The 20,434-nt window shown below is 47.0% G+C and overlaps 1 protein-coding gene across 3 annotated transcripts; it reads right to left on the bottom strand.

Moving 5' to 3' along the window:
• Positions 1–785: 785 nt before the first annotated feature.
• Positions 786–17,334, bottom strand: LOC109439674 (apolipoprotein L3-like). 3 transcript variants are annotated; one of them, XM_074326329.2, is made up of 5 exons: positions 17,034–17,302; positions 6,805–6,846; positions 6,526–6,623; positions 4,314–4,398; positions 786–2,911 (listed from the first exon to the last, which is right to left on the bottom strand). In XM_074326329.2, exons 3-5 carry the CDS (start codon positions 6,545–6,547, stop codon positions 2,059–2,061), a joined length of 960 nt encoding a protein of 319 aa, XP_074182430.2. In that variant the 5' UTR covers positions 6,548–6,623; positions 6,805–6,846; positions 17,034–17,302; the 3' UTR covers positions 786–2,058. The 3 variants fall into 3 exon arrangements, with proteins under 3 accessions (XP_074182430.2, XP_088652872.1, XP_074182429.2); XM_088796746.1 differs by having other exon boundaries at positions 6,805–6,891; positions 17,034–17,225; XM_074326328.2 differs by lacking the exon at positions 6,805–6,846 and having other exon boundaries at positions 17,034–17,334.
• Between the last annotated feature and the right edge of the window lie 3,100 nt (positions 17,335–20,434).

Below are 20,434 nucleotides of genomic sequence, written 5' to 3'. Positions count from 1 at the left end.
CTCCCCACATAAGAACGCAGGACATGGTGAGGCCAAAAATGAACAGCAATGCAGCCATAGGTAGGGGAGTCATACCACTATTATTCTCGCTGGTGGCTGGGTTGGAGACACAGGAAACAGGAGCCACATGATCTGCAACTAGCCGTCCGCTTCTCTCTGCCAACCCACCTCACTTGCTAACTGCAATCGCTCTTGCTAGCTCAGCCACCATCCTCTTGCTAGCCCCCATTTTCTGCTAGTGTAGCCACAGCAGTTATATTAGTGGCCAATGGCTCACTGGTTACAGCTGATGGCCAACTAGCCACAGCTGATGGCCATGCAATCACAGTTGATGGTCATTTACTACCTGAGCCAGCATCTTTCCACGTGAGGCCGAGAGCCTGGAAACTGCACTCCTGGCTCTGTCCCCACAGAGAAAATGTTTGGTGTTGGCTGTATCGCTCACTCCCTCTATTTCTCGATGACCCTCTCACACCTGCACACAAGCCCCTCTGATCTTACCAGCCTGGTTGCTCCCTGTCAGTTCTGGGTCCCAACCTCTGGATGAGGAACACACCGACGCTCAGCCCCCAGACAGATGTGCACAGGATTCTCGCCCGTGTCCCAGTGGGGCCTGTAGGGCACCAAAATCTGAGGGACATGGCTGGATGGGAAAGCGGGGGCCAGTGAGCAAGCAGGACGAGCAATGGAAGACTTGCTCCCTGAGATCCTGGAAGACAGACTCATGGGGAAGAGAAGTCAGGCATTCAGAGCCCAGGTGAACCCTCCATCAACACAAGAATGGCTCCGTGTATCAGTCCATGTTTATTGAACCAACTATGTAGAACACAAGATGGGGAGAGCCAGAGAGATCTCAAGTATCATCTTATCCAGCACCTTCCCCCCAACAACTGATGAGAAAACTCGGGCTCCCGGAGGCTCTGTCTCTTGGCCCCAAGCTGGTAGATCTCCCTGACACCTCACAAGATTACTTGACCTGTTGCTGCCAGTGGGTTTCATGTTTCCTTTCTTTTTCAAATCAACCAGGGCTCCAACACAGCATTTGGCGTTTCATGGAGCTTCTTTGGTCTCGCAGATCAGCCTGGCCCCAAAGAGCTCCAGCAACTTGTCAAATGTTCCACCCCCTTTGCTGTCATCACCACCACCGTGAACATCATCATTCCTTCTGCCATCACCACCACCACCAGCACCACCATCTCCACCAGGGGCTGCAGCGTCATCATCAGCATCATGAAGAAGTCACTGCCTATCGTCAATTTTATTGCAATAACTCTGTATGGTGTCATACGGGTACTAGACTTATCATGGTGATCGCTTTGTATGGTACATAAATGTCAAATCACTATGCTGTACACCTGAAACTACTATAATATTGTCATATTATAAAAAGAAAAATTATAAAATAGAAAAAGAAGCCATTGCCTATAGTCAAGAATATTGCAGTAACGATGCGTGGAGCCATATGGGTACTAGACTTATTGGGGTGATCACTTCATAAGGTATATAAACGTCTACTCAATATGTTGTACACCTAAAACTAATGTATATGTCTACTATAATGGAAAACAATTAGAAAACAACAACAAGTCACTGTCTAACCAAGAGACCCTTCTGGAAGACAAAGGTGAGTTGATAGCAGAAAGTAGGGTATAGGCCACCACCCGGGAAAGACTCCGTTCTTGCTGGGACGTTAGGCCATGGGGAGGGTCTATCGAGGAGCTACTGTTACTTCCCCCGTATTCCAAAAATTTGTACGATTTAGCTTCCTCCCATTTTCAATTTGTTAGTATTCCTGGCCTTCTCAAGGCTTATTCCTCCACATGTCTCTAAAGAAGACGTTCATGACCCCAATGTCTTCTTTAGTCCAGAAGAAACTTTCTGCCCATTCCCCTCACTGTCTAGTCCCCTCTCCTCCCTGGCTGCCAGCTGCTCATGCCGCCATCTCCTTGACACACCTGACATAAACTTCACCCCGCCTTCTATTCCCCTCTAATAAGCTATCTCCACACCTTTGTCCCGTGCACGTCCCCACTCCTTGCGCTGTCTGGGGTCACAGAATCAGGCCTCCTGCAGAATCTTGTGGATCTTGGAGAGAGTCTCCAATTTTGTCTCCAATTCCTGGGCCTCCTGCCACAGCTCTTCAGACGACTCTGCCTTTGCCCCCTCATGTAAGTGTTTTGACGACTTCACGAGGCTGACCACATCTAGCAGAAGGCCAAAACCAGCAGTGGCCAGACCCGCGATCTTGGCGCCTTTGGTCATTGCCAGAACGGTACCCGCAAAAGCTTTCTCTACCTTCTCGGCGCTTCTGACTGACATTGCCCCTCCGGTCATGAAGGACTTGGCCTCGGCTGCTGCGAGAGGACTGGCTTTGAGCAGCTTCAAGGCTTTGACATTCTTCACAATGCCCTGCACTGATTCAACAGAATTACTTGTTAAGGAAGCAATTTTGGGTGTGCTGTGTTGTAGAATCTCCATAGCTACCTTCTCTTTGTTGCTGTCAGTAGACATGAGGTGACTGGCTTTGGCTTTTGCTAATGAGCTGTTTGAATGTTCCACGATGCTGGTGGACACACTGGTCACAGCAGCTGCCGTCCCCAGTCCTATCCCAGTTGTCAAAAGCACCAGACTGGCCCCTGCTGTCACGGGGGCCAGAGACAGGCCAACGATGGTCAGGAGGCCAGACACAGCGCCGGTGGAGCTGGCCACCACATTGGCGATGGTACAATCCTTGTGGACCTTGTCAACTTTGGCTGCAAGCGCGCGGAGCTTTCCTATGCGCTCCTCAAGCTCCTGTCTCACCTGCGGAAACTCACGCAGAAACCTCTCCCTGTCCAGCTGGCCTTGTCGCAGCACGGCCATGCCTCCTTTCCGCTGGGTGAAGACTTCATATAGTGCTTTTGCCTCCTCCCTGGAAGAGAGACGGCCACGTGCTTAAGAAAGGCAGTTTGTTCATTGCCGATGGGCCCCATCAGGTCCACTGGCAGAAATCACAGAGCTTTTCTAGAAATCAAAGAGAACACAACTCTACAAATGTAAAGAATTGTTCTTTCAATGTTCAACACATGTTTTCTCCCTTGTAGATGCTCCATAGGACTTACTCCATCGGGGAATGAATAAGGAAGTTCCTCTTAGGAAGCTCTTACGTGGTAAGTCTCTGATAAAGATGGCGTTTCACTCAAGGGAAGGTCTAGGCCGTCACAAAGTGTTTGTAGACATTTAAAGAGACATTATGAAGGTTTTATTTCTGGTTTAAGGCTTCTTTTTTATGTGAAACCACTTCTTAGAACAGTAATTTTAAATTGTGTAACTGATGATTAAAAAACAACAAACAGAGAGAAAAGAAAGTGTTTGTAGAGTGGGAACTCCGTAGAAGAACAAAGAGACGTGGGGCTGGAGCAGCAAAACCTTCATTCAGACAATCTTAGCGTCTGGTGAGGACTTCAGCTGACCCACACAGAGGTGTATCCTCTGCCTGTAGCTGCTGGGAAGTGATCTCTGGGCTCCTAGAATGTCCCAACTAATAGGAGTGTCATTGTTTGTCTGGCCTTGGTCACCAGGCAGTGTGACACACTGATGTATCAGGTGGAAGCCTTGGGTTATATGGTATCAGTCCTGACCTACAAAGGAACTAGAAACTAAAGGCATTCGTTTGACCTCCAGGAGGGGTTGGAGATACAGGTCAGCTATGGGGGAAGCACGTGATTGAGCCCCATTAAATCTCTAGACACTGACGTGTGGGTTGGAAAGACTCCGCCTTCTGGGCCAGCAGGATCCTGCGTTTGTGCAATATTTTAGACAGGGAGAAACAGGGCTCTAGCCCCACTCCCCAGGGACAAAACTGATTGTGTGAGGACTTTCGTGGGTTGTCCCAAAGGAAGTCCTGCCTGGCTCTACCTTGAGGGAGATACCCTTGGCCCCTGCCTTTTCCCAGCAATCTTTTTAAGTTAATGTTAGTTGAGTGCCTACTATGTGTCAGTCATTATGTTAAGCACTTTACAAGCATCTTCTTATTTTCCTCACAGTAAAACTGAACCGATGAAGACAAAGTGGTTACATAACTTGCCCAAGGTCACGTAACCTTCCCCCTGCAGATCACCTCTTCTCAACCCGAGGCCATTCACTGCCAGGCAGTGCTATGGAGGAAACATTTCTCATGGATTGTTGAGAAGGAATATATTCAACCCCAACCACAGGGTACTGCCTGGAGGAGGTGTCCCTGCCTGAGCAAACCAGCACAGGGGGGACATGTGGGTGACAGTCCTGGGGACTCCCCCGCAGGTTACCTGGACAATCCGGCCTCAGCTACATACCTCTCCCAGTCTTCTTCATTCAGCAGTTTCTCTGTGCTCGATGGTTCCAGTACAAACTGACTGTCATCAGGAAAGCTTTTGCTGTCTAGTGGAAAGAAAAACATAAGTTTAGAAGAAATTGTGGTAAACTGTAAATGGTACTGAGGGTAAGGTGTTTAAATGTTAATCTTCCTGAGCAGCTGTCACCTGAGGTACTTTTGACAGAGTCACCTGGTGTTATGGAGTGAACTGTGTCCCCACAATTCATATGTTGAGGCTCTGACCCTCCAATGTGACGGTATTTGAAGTTAGGGCCTTTAAGGAGGTAATTAAGGTTAAATAAGGTCATAAGAGTGGGACCCTGATCCAATGTGATTGGTGTCCTCCCCATAGGAGAGACACCAGATCGCCTCCTCTCTCTCTCTCTCTCTCTCTCTCTCTCTCTCTCTCTCTCTCTCTCTCTCTCTCTCTCTCTCTCTCTCGGTGCACAGAGGAAAGACCATGTGAGAGCAGAGTAAGAAGGTGGCCCGTCTGCAAGCCAGAAAGAGAGGCCTCACCAGAAACCAACCCACCAGGACCTTGAATTGGGACGTCCAGCCTCCAGAATGAATTATCTAATTCCTGGATGTAGGTGTGTTTAGGAATTCAGAAGTTTTAATCATTAAGCTAGTAGAGGGCACGTATGGCATATTACTTACCACCTTCCAGGAGGGGCTGGACACTACCCTGTAAACAAATGCTTTCATGTTTGGATATGAAACAAATATATATTCACATTAAATGGGATAAATAATATAATGATTATAGTCACAGGTCAGTATAGAGCAAGGCTACTGCCCAAATAGTTACCAAAACTATGTGGGGTTTTCAGGAATGGGGGGTTTATGGAATTGCAGACAAGAGATTGGGGACTAGTATGTCTTTCTGTGTGTGCTGGGACATGAGGTAAAATCTGTTTCCTGCTATAGACACACAAAGAGCTACTATTCTTATTTCACAGAAGAAGAAAGCAAAACTCAGGATAAGTGTCCACCCCAAACCAGCAAGCAGAAGGCTCAGAGGCTGAATCCAGAGCCAACTGTCAGACATATCTTTGACATAACTTTGAAGCCTCCTTGTTTCAAAAATTCCTGTGATTTGTACATTCTACCCTATCGTGTACCTATGGGGATTTTTACATTCCTAACCAATGTTCCAGACTACACACCACTGAGTAAAACTGCCACGTAAAGAGGATTCCTCCTGCTACTCACAGACGCCACACAATGGTGGTGGAGGGGAGTCTTCAGGTGGGTGGGGGGCTGGACCCTCGGCTCTAACCCTGTGATCACGCTGTCATCCCCTCTCTGCCCTCCTGGCTGGTCTCAGGGGACACAGCTCCCGTTGGCACCTCTGAACCCAAGCTGGCCCATTATTAAACAAGAGATCATCTTCCTTATCATCAGGATAAGGACCCCAGGGCCCCATCGAGGGCCCTGGAGCCTGGCGGGGGGTCCTGGCTTCTGATCTGTCCTCCCCTTCCTTATCCTGCAATAGGACAAGTACTTTCCTCTCCCTGGAGCTCCTGGGAGGGATATTTGTTGCCAAGTCAATGCAGTCCTAGTGTTGATATGAGTGGGTGCAGCATTGTCTTTTCTTTTCCTGCTTCAGTGAGGAAGAAAGGAAACCAGGAATTCGATGGAGGGAACCCACAGCACTAAATCTGTGTGTTTATTGATTGGGGTGGGGTGAGGTGGGGGCTGAGAAGAACAGAGCTGGGCCTCAGCAGGGGTATTTGAGATCAATAGTAGCAGTTCCTGCCTGAGGCCGTCACACCTGGTAAGCAGGTATTTACAATGGGAACACAGGGCAGGACCCTAACACAGCCTTAGGGGGCAGCGGATGCTGGGGAGGTGGGAGGTTCTCCACCTGGAGTTATCAGATTTCAGGTAGAGGGGACAAGAGTCTCCCCTCTGCTGCCCCCACCTCCCTGTGGTCCGGCCTGGCCTCACTCTCAGTCATTGGACGGCAGCAGGGGAGGGAGGCAGCGAGCAGCTCACTGTGGCTGAGGAGAGGACCAGAAAGCAGGCTCCCCCACAGACTCCGGGCTGCAGGGGCTCCCCTTGGCCCCCCTTGGGGGCTCCAGGACACTCATCAGGCCCTTGATTCCTGTGAAGCTTTACTCAGCGTGGAGGTGCCACCCCCAGCTCTAGGTCACGAGAAGGAAGCAGCCAGAGAAGAGCAAGCTGAGTACCTGGCTGGGCTCCTGGGCTCATGGTGTCAGCAGTGTGGTCTTAGACTTTTCCCTTCAGCTCTCCGTCTGTGCCCGGCTGCTAGAGGTGTTGCTTCACCCTTGGGGATGAGAAAACAAGTTGTGGGATGGAGCTGAGCCAGCTGTGGCGACAGGAAGTAGCGAGGGCCAAGTCTCTGGTGGTTCCCTCGGGAATGGCCGCAAACGCCAAAATCAACTTGACCCAGGGTGTTTCTCTGTCTGCTGGGCTCTGCCGGCTGCTATTTAAGGAACGTTCCTCACCTCATTCAAGCACCCTCCAAGCCAAGTCAGAGTCCTGTTGTCCTGTTGGTCCACAAGGGGAAGAGAATCAGACAGGGAGACGGTCATCTGAGAAGTAACACAACCAAAGAAGCAATAAAACCAAACACAATATAAGATGGCAGGGAACGTTTCGGAAATTACTTAAGGTTGGGAACATTTGAGTTCACTCATTGATAGAGCCGATATTGATCGAGTGTCTATGCTGATGAGACAAGTAGAGTTAACAGGAGCGAGCATGAGGGGTAACAGGAAGAGCTTAAAGGAGCTTAAACATCAATCCTTGGCTCTGAATCCCCTGGCTAGCACTGCACCTTCAGGCTGACACCTGCAGGCACCTTACACTCAACATAGGTGGGGACAGAGCAGTTCCCAATTGCAACAGCAACCCCCTGCAAGCTGACATCCATCATAGATGGCAACAGGACAGCTCCCAGGAGAAGACAATCATAACGGCAGCCCCCTGCAAGCTAAGAAGCACCTTACATCCTGCATGGAAATATATAAAACCCCAGCATTCCTTCTATGGGGGCAGCTGTCCCCATTGGACTCTGCCCTGGCAAACTCCTGCCAGTATGTGTCTTACCCTCTGTCTCCGCAGCTCTCCCTCTCAGACTGCCCTGGCCAGACTTCTGCCACTTCCAAACAGAACTCTGTCTCTTTTTGATTTTGAATAAATCTTTTTTTTTATTTATTGGGGTGACAATTGTTAGTAAAATTACATAGATTTCAGGGGTACAATTCTGTATTGCATCATCTATAAATCCCATTGTATGTTCACCACCCAGAGTCAGTTCTCCTTCCATCACCATATATTTGATCCCCCTTACCCTCATCTCCCACTCCCCAACCCCCTTACCCTCTGGTAACCACTAAACTGTTGTCTGTGTCTATGAGTTTTTGTTTCTCATTTGTTTGTCTTGTTCTTTTGTTGTTTTGGGTTTATATACCACATATCAGTGAAATCATATGGTTCTCTGCTTTTTCTGTCTGACTTATTTCGCTTAGCATTATACTCTCAAGATCCATCCATGTTGTCGCAAATGTTCCTATATCATCTTTTCTTACCGCCGAATAGTATTCCATTGTGTATATGTACCACAACTTCTTTATCCATTCATCTATCGAAGGACATTTTGGTTGTTTCCATATCTTGGCCACCGTAAACAAAGCTGCAATGAACATTGGAGCACACGAGTCTTTATGGATAAATGTTTTCAGATTTTTTGGGTAGATACCCAGGAGAGGGATTGCTGGGTCATATGGCAATTCTATTCGTAATTTTTTGAGGAACTTCCACACTGCCTTCCATAGCAGCTGCACCAGTCTGCATTCCCACCAACAGTGTATGAGGGTTCCTTTTTCTCCACAGCCTCTCCAACACTTGTTACTATTTGTCTTGTTGATGATAGCCATTCTGACTGGGGTGAGGTGATATCTCATTGTGGTTTTTATTTGCATTTCTCTGATGACTAGTGATGTTGAATATTTTTTCATATGTCTATTTGCCATTTGTATGTCCCCTTTGGAGAAATGTCTCTTCAGGTCCTCTGCCCATTTTTCAATTGGGTTGTTTTTTTGTTGTTGAGTTTCATGAGTTCCTTGTATATTTTGGATATTAGCCCCTTATCGGAGGCACTGTTTGCAAAAATCTTCTCCCATTCAGTTGGTTGCCTCTTTATTTTGTCAATGGTTTCTTTTGCTGTGCAGAAGCTTTTAAGTTTCATATAGTCCCATTTGTTTAATTTAGCTTTTACTTCCATTCCCTTTGGCGTCAAATTCATAAAATGCTCTTTGATCCCAAGGTCCATAAGTTTAGTACCTATGTTTTCTTCTATGCAGTTTATTGTGTCAGGTCTTATGCTTAAGTCTTTGATCCATTTTGAATTAATTTTGGTACATGGTGACAGACAGCAGTCCGGTTTCATTCTTTTGCACGTGGCTTTCCAATTCTCCCAGCACCATTTATTGAAGAGGCTGTCTTTCCTCCATTGTATGTTTCTAGCTTCTTTGTCAAAAATTATCTGTCCATATTTATGTGGTTTTATTTCTGGGTTCTCAATTCTGTTCCATTGGTCTATGTGTCTGTTTTTCTGCCAATACCATGCTGTTTTGATTATTGTAGCCCTGTAGTACAAGCTAAAGTCAGGGAGTGTGATACCTCCAGCATTGTTCTTTTTTCTTAAGATTGCTTTGGCTATTCAGGGTCTTTTGTGGTTCCAAACAAATCTGATGATTTTTTGTTCTATTTCTTTAAAAAATGCCATTGGGATTTTGATAGGGATTGCATTAAATCTGTATATTGCTTTGTGTAATATGGCCATTTTAACTATATTGATTCTTCCAAACCATGAGCACGGAGTGTCTGTCCATTTCTTTGTGTCTTCTTCAATTTCTTTCAAAAATGTCTTATAGTTTTCAGCATATAAGTCCTTCACGTCCTTGGTTAAGTTTATTCCTAGGTATTTTATTCTTTTTGCTGCAATTGCAAAATGAATTGTTTTTTGTATTTCTTTTTCTGAGATTTCATTGTCAGTATATAGGAATGCAATGGACTTTTGTACGTTGATTTTGTAGCCAGCAACTTTACTGTATTTGTTGATTGTTTCTAATAGCTTTTTGGTGGACTCTTTAGGGTTTTCTATATATAGCATCCTGTCATCTGCAAAGAGTGATAATTTAACTTCTTCATTCCCAATTTGGATGCCTTTTATTTCTTTCTCTTGCCTGATTGCTCTGGCAAGGACTTCCAACACTATGTTGAAAAGCAGAGGTGATAGGGGACAGCCCGGTTGTGTTCCTGAACGTAGAGCAAAGGGCTTCAGTTTTTCACCATTAATTATGAGATTAGCTGAGGGCTTGTCATATATGGCCTTTATTATGTTAAGGTATTTTCCTTCTATACCTATTTTATTAAGTGTTTTAATCATAAATGCATGTTGTATCTTGTCAAATGCTTTTTCTGCATCAATTGATATAATCATATGATTTTTGTCCTTTATTTTGTTTATGTGATGTATCTCATTGATGGATTTGCGGATGTTGAACCATCCTTGTGCCCCGGGGATGAACCCCACTTGGTCGTGATGAATAATCTTTTTAATGCATTGTTGTATTCCATTTGCTAGAATTTTATTTAGGATTTTTGCATCTGTAGTCATCAGAGATATTGGTCTGTAGTTTTCTTTTTTTGTGTTGTCCTTACCAGGTTTTGGTATCAGGGTAATGTTGGCCTCATAAAATGAGTTGGGGAGTACTGTCTCTTCTTCAATTTTTTGGAAGAGTTTGAGCAGGTTTGGTATTAGATCCTCTTTGAAGGTTTGGTAGAATTCACTAGTGAAGCCATCTGATCCCGGACTTTTACTTTTGGGAAGGTTTCGGATGACTGATTCAATTTCATTACTGGTGATCGGTCTGTTTAGATTTTCCAGTTCTTCATGGTTCAGCCTTGGAAGGCTATGTGTTTCTAAGAACTTGTCCAATTCTTCTAGTTATTGAATTTGGTGGCATATAGTCCTTCATAGTATTCTTGGATGATCCTTTGTATTTCTGTGGTGTCCGTGATAACTTCCCCTTTTTCATTTCTGATTTTGTTAATTAGTGTCTTCTCTCTTTTTATTGTAGTGAGTCTAGCCAAGGGTTTGTCAATTTTGTTAATCTTTTCAAAGGACCACCTCTTCGTCACATTAATTTTTTCTATTGTCTTTTTGTTCTCTATTTCATTTAGTTCTGCTCTGATTTTTGCTATTTCCTTTCTTCTGCTGACCTTGGGTTTCACTTGTTCTTCTTTTTCTAGTTCTTTAAGATGTAACATGAGGTTATTTATTAGGGATTTTTCTTGTTTCTTGAGATAGGCCTGTAATGATATAAATTTCCCTCTTAAAACTGCTTTCGCGGCATCCCAAAAATTTTGGTAGGATGTATTTTCATTGTAATTTGTTTCTATGTATCTTTTGATCTCTTCTCTAATTTCTTCTTTGACCCAGTCATTCTTTAAAAGTATGTTGTTTAATCTCCATGTATTTGTGTTTTTTCCTGCCTTCTTTTTGCAGTTGATATCCAATTTCAAAGCCTTGTGATCAGAGAATATGCATGGTATGATTTCAATCTTCTTAAATTTGCTGAGACTGATTTTATGTCCCAATATATGGTCTATCCTTGAGAATGTTCCATGTACACTAGAAAAGAATGTATAGTCTGATGTTTTAGGATGAAGTGCTCTATATATGTCAATTATGTCCATTTCATCTAATGTGTCATTTAGGGCTGCTATTTCGTTATTTATTTTCTGTTTGGACGATCTATCCATAGCTGTCAATGATGTATTTAAGTCCCCTAGTATAACTGTGTTTGGTCAATTTCTCCCTTTAGTTCTGTTAGTAGTTGCTTGGTATATTTCGGTGCTCCCTGATTGGGGGCATAAATATTGATGACTGTTATGTCTTCTTGTTGTATAGTCCCCTGTACCATTATGAAATGTCCATCTTTGTCTCTTGTTATCTTTTTCACCCTGAAGTCTATTTCATCTGATATCATTATGGCTACACCTGATTTTCTCTGGGTACCATTTGCTTGGAGTGTCAATTTCCACCCTTTCACTTTGAGTCTATGCTTGTCCTTGTAGCTGAGATGTGTCTCTTGGAGACAGCATATGGTTGGATTTAGTTTTTTGATCCAATCTGCTACTCTGTGCCTTTTTATCGGAGTTCAGTCCATTTACATTTAGGGTGATAATTGATATGTGAGGATTTCCTGTCATCCTACCTTTAGTTTTCTGGTAAGGCTGTGTCTCCATTGTTTCTTTGCCTTTTTGTTGTTGTCTATTATTTCTGTGTGGTGGTATTCTATGATGTTTCCCTCTGTTTCTTCATTTATTACAGTATATATTTCAGTTCTGGATTTCTTTTTAATGGTTACCCTTAAGATTATGTAAAAGAAAGTTTGATATTTAGAGTATTCCATCTTCTTCAGCACGCTTACTTTCTCCATTCCCATATTCCGGTTCAGGCCTTTACTCTCCCCCTTTTTATGTTTTGGTTGCCACAAATTGTCCCTGTTGATGGTGGTCGAATAGCCTCCTTTAGTATTTCCTGTAGTGCAGGTCGTGTATTGGAAAATTCCCTCAGCTTCTGTATGTCTGGAAAGGTCTTTATTCCTCCTTCATATCTAAAGGATATCTTTGCTGGATATATTATTCTTGGCTCATAATTTCTCTCTTTCAATAGTTTGAATATTTGGTTCCACTCTCTCCTGGCTTGTAGAGTTTCTGCTGAAAAATCTGATGATAATCTAATGGGCTTTCCTTTGTAGGTTACCGTCTACTTTTCCCTGGCTGCCTTGAGGATTCTTTCTTTGTCGTTGATTTTAGACAGCTTCAATACAATGTGCCTTGGAGAAGGCCTGTTGGGATTGAGGTAACTAGGTGTTCTATTTGCTTCTTGGATTTGAGGATCCAGTTCTGTCCACAAGTTTGGGAAGTTCTCATCGACAATTTGTTTGAATATAGTCTGTTCCCTTCTCTGTTTTTCTCATTCTGGTATGCCCATTATTGTTATATTGCTCTTTCTGATGGAATCAGAAAGTTCTTGTAGAGTTCTTTCATTTCTTTTAAGTCTCAAGTCTCTTTCTTCTTCCATCTATGTAATTTCCAGGTTTCTATCTTCGATGTCACTGATTCTTTCCTCCATCTGGTCAACTCTAGTACCTAAGCTGTTTATTTCATTCTTAATTTCTTCTATTGAGTTCTTAATCTCCAGAAATTCTATTTGGTTCTTTTTTAAAATTTCAATCTCTTTTGTAAAATGCTCATGTTGTTCTTTGATTGTGTTTCTGAGTTTTTAATGAACTGCCTTTCTGTGTTTTCTTGCATCTCGTTGAGTTTTTCCAGAACTGCAATTTTGAATTTTCTGTCATTTAAGTCACATATTTCCCTATCTTTAAGTTCCTTTTCTGGAGACTTTTCACTTTCTTTCTGAGCTGTCTTGTTGCCTTGGTTATTCATGGAAATTACTGATTTATTACTTCTCTTCCTGGATGTCTACAGGAGTGACTTCTGCAACAGGTTGATAGGAAGAGGTCTTCCTTTTGTTTTCCAGTAATTGTTGGTAGAATGTTTTATTTTCTCTCCGACTGCAGACTTTTTTTTCTCTCTCACACGGTAGTGCTATGTTTTCTCTGCACTATTCCAGCTTCTCACACAATGGGGGGATTCCCTGGGAGACAGGCTTCTCCTCTGTTAATAGTTCGTCTAGGTCACAGGGCGCAGTGTCCCGGTGGGTATGCGGAGAGCTTTTGATGTTCCAAAGCTCTTCCAGCTCCCAATACAGAGCCCGTATATTTCAGCAGTTCTGTTTACTCCTGCAGGGATCCGCCCAGATAGGTGGGGTCAGGGGCGGGGTGAGTTGTGAGAGGTGGCCCAGAGCGATGGCAGCGACCACCACCACCACAGTCAGTCCTCCTTCCAAAGCTCCCCCTCCTTTACCGGAACTAGTTGGGCTGCGAATCTGTGTCTGTGGTCCACAGTTCTCCGAACAGGAAATATTCTGTTATTTTGATCTGACACTGCTACTGTTCCGCTTCTAGCACGGAGCAGGTGGGGGCAGGGCGAGCTCTGGGAGGGTGGGGAGGGGGCGGCTAGTCTCAGTGCCTAAGGCTCCGTTCTCTGCTCGGCAGTGAGGGATTAAACCACCGTTTTCAGCCTTCTTCCCTCAGTCTTTTCTCCGAGGTCTCTGCCGTGAGCGTTGGGTTCAGCCGTGTTATATGCTGCCCCCTCAGCCCTATGGGCCACAAGCGGAGCCCTAACAGTCCGAGTTTTTCCCTCTCCCGCAGCTGCAGTAGTTCCGGGAAGCAGCGACCTCGGAGCACTGAGCGAGGTCTGCGTCCTGCGCCCACACGGCTCCGTCTCTGCATTTCTCCCTTCCCCCTTCCCCCGCTCACGCAATTTGCCCACCTTTAGGTGAATTCAGTAGTGGGCCTCTTTGTCTTGCCTGTCTGCTGTGCGGGGAGTCCTTTGTGGAGTTATTGTTGTTCAGTTAGTTGTAAATTCCAGGGGAGCTTTACAGAGGCTCACCTCACGCCGCCATTTTGATGACCGATTTTGAATAAATCTTTACTTACTCTTGTAGAATCTCGTAAGTTCTTTTTACATTCTGCGAACGACCAGGAGTTTATTCTATAGCAGGACATATGGCAGGGCTCCTTACATGTTACCTCATTACAGGCTCTCACATTCCACGTGGCGGGTGCTGTTGTGTCTCCCATTTTAAAGTGGAGGAAACCATCGCAAAGTCTAGGTTTCTACGTAAAATGAGGTTCACCCAAGTTTTTACAGTAGAGCTAGAGCCGAGACCTGAGCCCAAGGCTTCTGATCCAAATCCGACATGCGTGGTGACCTGGCCCCACTCCCTTTATTTATGTGTATATGCTTCCTTGTAAGTGACTCTTCTCGTTCCAAAACGAGGTCTCACACCCGGTGTCCACACCTCTGTCTTGATAAGTCTCCTGGTGCTGCACCGTCTCAGAGCTGCACCCTCCTTGCTCCTGCAAGAGCCTTCAGCCCCTAAGGGCCTGGGGTCCTCCGCCCTGGACCAGCCCTGCAGCCCTGCTGTGGGCTCCGAGCCCTCCTGACACTGTGGGGTCTTCTCTGCTGTCCTCCCCCAACTGTTAGACCTGAGGTTGTTTCGAAATCTATGTAAGTAATGGTGCAAAAGACATTTTCCTTGCATAGAACTTTGCCTGTATTTGAGATTGTTTCCTTTAAGGTATTTCTGGAAGTAGAATAACTGGATCAGAGGGTATCAACATATAAAAATTCTTTCATACCTAGAGCCGCACTGTTATGCAAACAAATTGTACCAATTTACGTTTACACGCACAGTACATGAGGGCACCCATCTTTCCCATCTTAGCCGTTCTCACTAGGTTTTTAAACAGATCTATTTATAGAGAGAGTTTCTCTCAGTTCTGCTTGTGATTATCCTGCCTTGGGAGATGAGGGAAAAATGCAAATGTTGATGACGTTAGGCACTGTCTTAGAAAGGGACAGAGCGTTTATCAAGTACCCCTCGTGAGACCTGGCTGAAATGTTAGCAAAGGCGCTTACAGGTGTAATAACAGCTAATGATAAGAGTGGCTTACATCTGTGGGCTTTGCTCTGGCCCGGTGATGCTCTAAGACTTTACAAACAGTAAGTCGTATTCTCCCCGTGGCCTCTGAGGTGTGTACCGTTTGTATCTGCAAACACAGGGCCCTGTCTATTCTCTGTCACCGCCTCCTGTGGTCCCCCCTCCAGTCCCAGTGCTCCCGGGTGCCCTCCCGGCACAGCCTGGCCACAGCCCACAGTGTGGGAGTCATCACTGGGACAGAGAACAACCAGCCTCCCCCCACACAGTTTCACTCGCCGTTGCATCATTCCTTTTGTTTCTCCTGTTGTTCTTGATGAAAAGCCCTTGGTGCCAAAAAGCAAATAAACCCTTGACTCGGTTTTTACTTTAGACAGTTCTACCTGATTTCTGAGAGTTCCATTCATTTCCTCCTGTCATCTTACCGCAGCCGTAATATTTTTATATGAGAAGAAAGAGAAATGTGAAAAAAACATGGGTCCTGGCTAAAATCCAAATGATGCCTGTGCCCTGAGCAGGACCTTCCAAACCTCCCCTCCCCCAGGGTGGCTGGGCCCCTGGGCTCTGGCGCCCCCTCCAGCCCCTCCCACTCAGGTTCACAAACTGCCAACAGGTCCTCTCACTGCTCTGGAGGCTCCTTTGAAGGCACACAACAAATCACTTCCTTTTTCACTCTTGTGGGTGCCCATTAAATATGTCCTGCATTAGGGAGGACGAGGAGGAGGACGAGGAGGAGGAGGAGGAGGAGGAGGAGGAGAAATAATCAGCTTCCACAAAATTAATCAATCAATCAATCAATCAATCCCAAAGGGATCTAAATGTAAACCAGAAAGAAAAATACGACAAACGGAATAGAACAAATGGTAACCAAATGTTGAGCTGACGAAACATTTCAATCAAGACACAAATCCTAGAAGCCTTAAAGGAAAAGTTTGATTGAATTGACCCGTGAAAAATGAAAGATAATTGCAAAGGACGCCATAAACAAGTCAGAATTCAAGGAGAGGCCAGGACCACCCCGTGGGGCTCGTCCTGCAGGCAAAGGTGTCCGACAAGCCACAGTGCGCAAGAGTCTACAAATCGACATGAAAAGACTGAAACCAATTTTTAAAATGGGTAAGAGCTAGGAGCAAATAATTCCTAGGGAAGTGACTTGCTCAGCGTCACACAGCTCTTGGAGGGCAGAGTGGAGGCCAACAGCTTCCCACACCGGTATTTAAGGGGAGAAACGTGGTTTTATATCAAACGTCTCCAGGTTTGCCTCTGCCTGAGTGAACACACAGATGTAAGCTCACACTTGACAGTCACACTCGCGGCTACAGTTTGGTTTTCATTGGAAGGCGACGAAGCTGGGAACATGCAGCAGATGTCCTGTGACGCGCCCTTCTCACTCCCTACCTCGGGCCGTCTTTCCGAATCAGGACACAGACCACCACCTTTTGCTTCTCCATCCCCTCCCAGTCCTGAACTGAGGGCCAGGGAGGGCAGGGACCAAAGCCCTGCCATCTTCCCGAGTCTCCCATCATGGCACCTGAGCCAAGTCACTCCCCTTCCAGGGCCTCAGTTTCCCCACAGGGCCTGGCACTGAGCACAGTCAGAGACACGGTGGGTGGAACAAACTCTTGATTCCTCCCATCTCAGGAGAAATCCCTTGTCCCCCTCAGCCTACCAGCAGCCCCCTGGGGACAGACTCAGGGCAGCCAAGCCACAAGGAGCAGAGGCTCTCAGACCCCTGCCCTCCTCCACCTGCTCTGCTTCCTCCAAATCACCCCAACATCCACCTTCCTCCTGGGGTCACCGGCTCCTGTCTCAGATAGCCCAAACCTGAGCTAAGCCGGGGGAGCTTTGTGAACCCATTTGAACAGATGTTCCGTCCCCCTCCACTGTTTAGGACCACAGGGGGAGGTGGAAGCAGATAAACCTGGGGTCAGAGCCCCGCTCTGCCACTGCTCCATAGGTGCCCTCAGGTCGCTTGCTCGACCTTTCTGAGCTGCAGTTTCCTGCATCTATAAAACTGTGAGAATAGTCCTCTTCCTAGAGGGTTGTGAGGATGAGGAGATGAGTGGGGGCCTCCTACCCACCCCCTCTTACCAAGGAGTCTTCCTCTGGCTGACTTGGAACAAGACCCAGTTGTTCTTAGCTCTGCAGATCCAGTCACCGGCTGTGTGTCTGTACAATGACCAGACACATCTTCCGACCCAGATATATCAGGGACCCAAAAGTGAAAGCAAAAGGCCCCACTTCTGGCAAGAGTGATCAAAGAAACACAAGGCCCCACCCGAGACTCGTCCCACCCTGCTTGCTGAAGCGCTGAATCGAGCAGCCCCAGGCCTGACATCCAGTCCCTCTCTGCTCAGCCCGTTCTGCCTCTGGCTTCTGGAAGGAAGGCCTGCCACTGACAGAGTGGAACCCTGGCAAATTACTCCCCCACCCCTTGGACTTGTTCCCAGCCCCCTTGCTCCTCATCCCTCTGCACACTCTCCCAAACGCCTGCCCCAATTACGTTTGTCCCCAGCAATGAGCACACGCCCTGAACATGCAGCATGCACATCGCGTACTTGGGCTATTGGATCGCATGCCTGCTGCTGGTGAACCCACACCCATGCAGCCCCCACACGTTCGCTTACGTAGGTCCTTCGCCAGAGCACCTGCTTCTACCACCTGGAAAAATCATGCTCATCCTTCAAAGCCCAAATCTGCTATCACTTCCTCTGGGAAGCCCTTCAGAGCCTCCCCCCACAGAGCCCACTCTCTCCTGCTTGCTCTGGTCCCTTGGCACCTGTTCCCTAAGGCCACTGCTCAGCCACGGTGTCTGTGTCTGCCCTGACCCCTTCTGATCAGGTCTCTCTCTCGGCTTGTCCTGGTGGCAGGGAAAGCACCAGTGCTTTTGGGTTGTGGTGACCTGCTCGAGGAGGCCATCCCTGATGGTCAATGCTGTTTGGGTGGATCCAGATGTTTCTGGGATAGAAACTTCTCTCCCAGGAAAAGCCTGCTAGTTTCTCCCCTGGCTTATTTCCTCTTGGTGACAGATTGTTTCTCTCTCCAAATGGAGGACTTTTTTGTAGGAAGGTCAGTGACACAGAAAACTCTGAGAACAGAAAGCATGTCCTGTTTCCTGCTTGGTTCCTGAGCAGAGCAGCCACCACAGACGAGTGGGAAAGTGTGTGCGACGCGCTGTGTGGGCACCTTCTATGCATTTCCTTTTTCTCACATCAGCTCTGAGAATTATCAACTCAGTTTACAGGAAAAGGTCCCACAGCCTGTAAGTCGTGGGGCCGCTGTGCTTTTCTGCTTTGCCCCAGGCAGGAGGGGCTAGGATGGACCAGAGGGGCCAACCTGGCCTTCCCATCGGGGCCTGTTCATCCCGAGCCCTCGTGCATGGGGCATCAGGACACCCCCCTCCATTTTTCCAGGGAGGGACTGAAGAGTGATAGATATTATTGCATAAGGACCGCACAACACTTTAGTCTTAAAACCACCTTAAGAGGGCCAGGAATACGGTCTGATTGTGCAGAAGAGGAAGCCAAGGTGATGGGACAGGCAGTGGTTTTCACCAGGTATCAGGGCAGGGGCCCAGGCTCAACGCAAGTTTCATACTGGACCTTTGACACTTGTTTAAAGTTATTTATTGTCATTTTCCTCCTGTAACCTTTCATCCTGATTCTTCTTCCTTTCATTAGCCTGACTGCAGCTTGTCATAGAAATAAAACTGTTGTGAGAAGCAGAACTCAATTAAACATCCACATGGCTGTGGCCCGTTGTCATAAGGACCCCCTGATGAGAACGCAGTGACTCCAGACGACACCCGTGGACTTGATGTCCAGTGAAGTGACCGGAATGGGGCTGCAGAGTCAAACTGAGGCGACAGTGAGGCAGGCATCTCTTGACCCCAGGGACATGAGCTGAGACTCCCCCCTCGTTTAGAGACCCAGAAGATCTAGTGACCATTAAATGGGCTCAAATTGACCCCCAGCGTCACAAGAAAGGTCCCCTACGATGCCTGCAGCTCTAGAGTCAGCGTCTGGGCCAAAACTTTCTGTCAATAAGCAATCTCAGCCCCCTGTGAAGGCTATCCCAGCTCAGTGGGAAAGTAACCCCCAAAATGGCTTAGAAAGGTATCTGGCACGTGCCACCAGCATCCCCTGGTGGAGACAGGAGGTGTCAGCAGCCAGAGGCACACAGCCAGCTCTCCCACCCCACCCCTGCCCCGCCCAGCTCTCCAACCCCTGGGGAGGTGCTCTTGGCTCAGACAGGCTGCACAGTATGAGTTGTGTTCCAGAACAGGGACCCACCTCCCTGCTGTCCCCCCTTGTCACAGGGGCAGTGGGAGTGGGTAGGGAGCCTCACACTGAGCACGTAACTAAGGGGACCTTTGCAGTCATGGGATGGCAGCAGAGACAGGCATCGCAGGCTGCAGAGCCCTGGGAATTGCACTCCACGCTGACAGCACCTGGTCACCTCAGGAGACGTGGCCACTGGTCCCTGCCACTCACCACAGGCTGTCAGCATCATCCCTGGACAATCCTATCTGTCTTTCCACAGGTCAAAGATTCGGGCCTGAGTAACAACTGTCAGCTTCAGGAAGGGTGAGGCTAAGTATAAGGATGGCAAGTCAGTCCAACCCATAATCTTAAGAGTTTTATGTTGAAGTCCCGACAAACACTGTGGGTTTACTTTTAATGAATGGTTAATGGCTAAGAGAATTGACACATTCTCAGAGTTAACGGATTTGGGTTCCCATTTAACACAGGTAATGGAGCAATTGATCCAGATGATGATTTTAAGTTGAAAGGCCCTTTGCTAAGTCCTAGGGATGCTGCAGATGGGCTGCAGCCCAGAGACAGGAAGCGCCCTCAAGTTCAGGACCCTGAAAGAGGAGGGGGGAGGAGTGGCGGGTAGGGGGAGGAGGGGCCTGTGAGAGCCGCACCCCCAGACGGCTCTCTGGCATGTGGGGGGCGGGGTGGCACCACCAACCTCTATCCTCCAGGCAGTCGGGAGACCAAGGAGATTCTTGTCAGGCGTCACTGTTGTGCTCAAGTATGGCCTTAGAAATAACAGCATGTAGACACTGTGGAAAGCAGTATGGTAGTTCCTCAAAACATTAGATATACAATGACCATGCGATTCAGCAGTTCCACTCCCGGGTGCATTCTCGAAAGCGCTGAAGCAGGGTCTGGAGAGGTATCTGTGCAGCCAAGCTCCTAGCAGCATTATTCATTAGGGCCAAAGGTGGAAGCGCCCTAAGCTTCCACCAGTGGATGAATGGGTAAGGAAACTGATATCTACACACTCCGGAATCTTATTCATTCATAAGGAAATTCTGCCACGTGCTGCCACATGGATGAACCTTGTGGACACTATGCTAAGGGTAAGAATCCAGTCGCGAAAAGACAAATACTGATGATTCCACTTCTGTGAAGGACCTACATAGTCAGATTCATAGAGACAAAAGGAGGAGGGTGGTTGTGGGGCTGAGAGGAGGGGAATGGGAG

The sequence above is a fragment of the Rhinolophus sinicus genome, chromosome 1 (genome assembly GCF_057876585.1).
Source record: "Rhinolophus sinicus isolate RSI-liver-muscle chromosome 1, RSI-T2T, whole genome shotgun sequence".
NCBI classification, from domain to species: Eukaryota; Metazoa; Chordata; class Mammalia; order Chiroptera; family Rhinolophidae; genus Rhinolophus; species Rhinolophus sinicus.
This window is presented reverse-complemented; position numbering and strand designations above follow the sequence as displayed.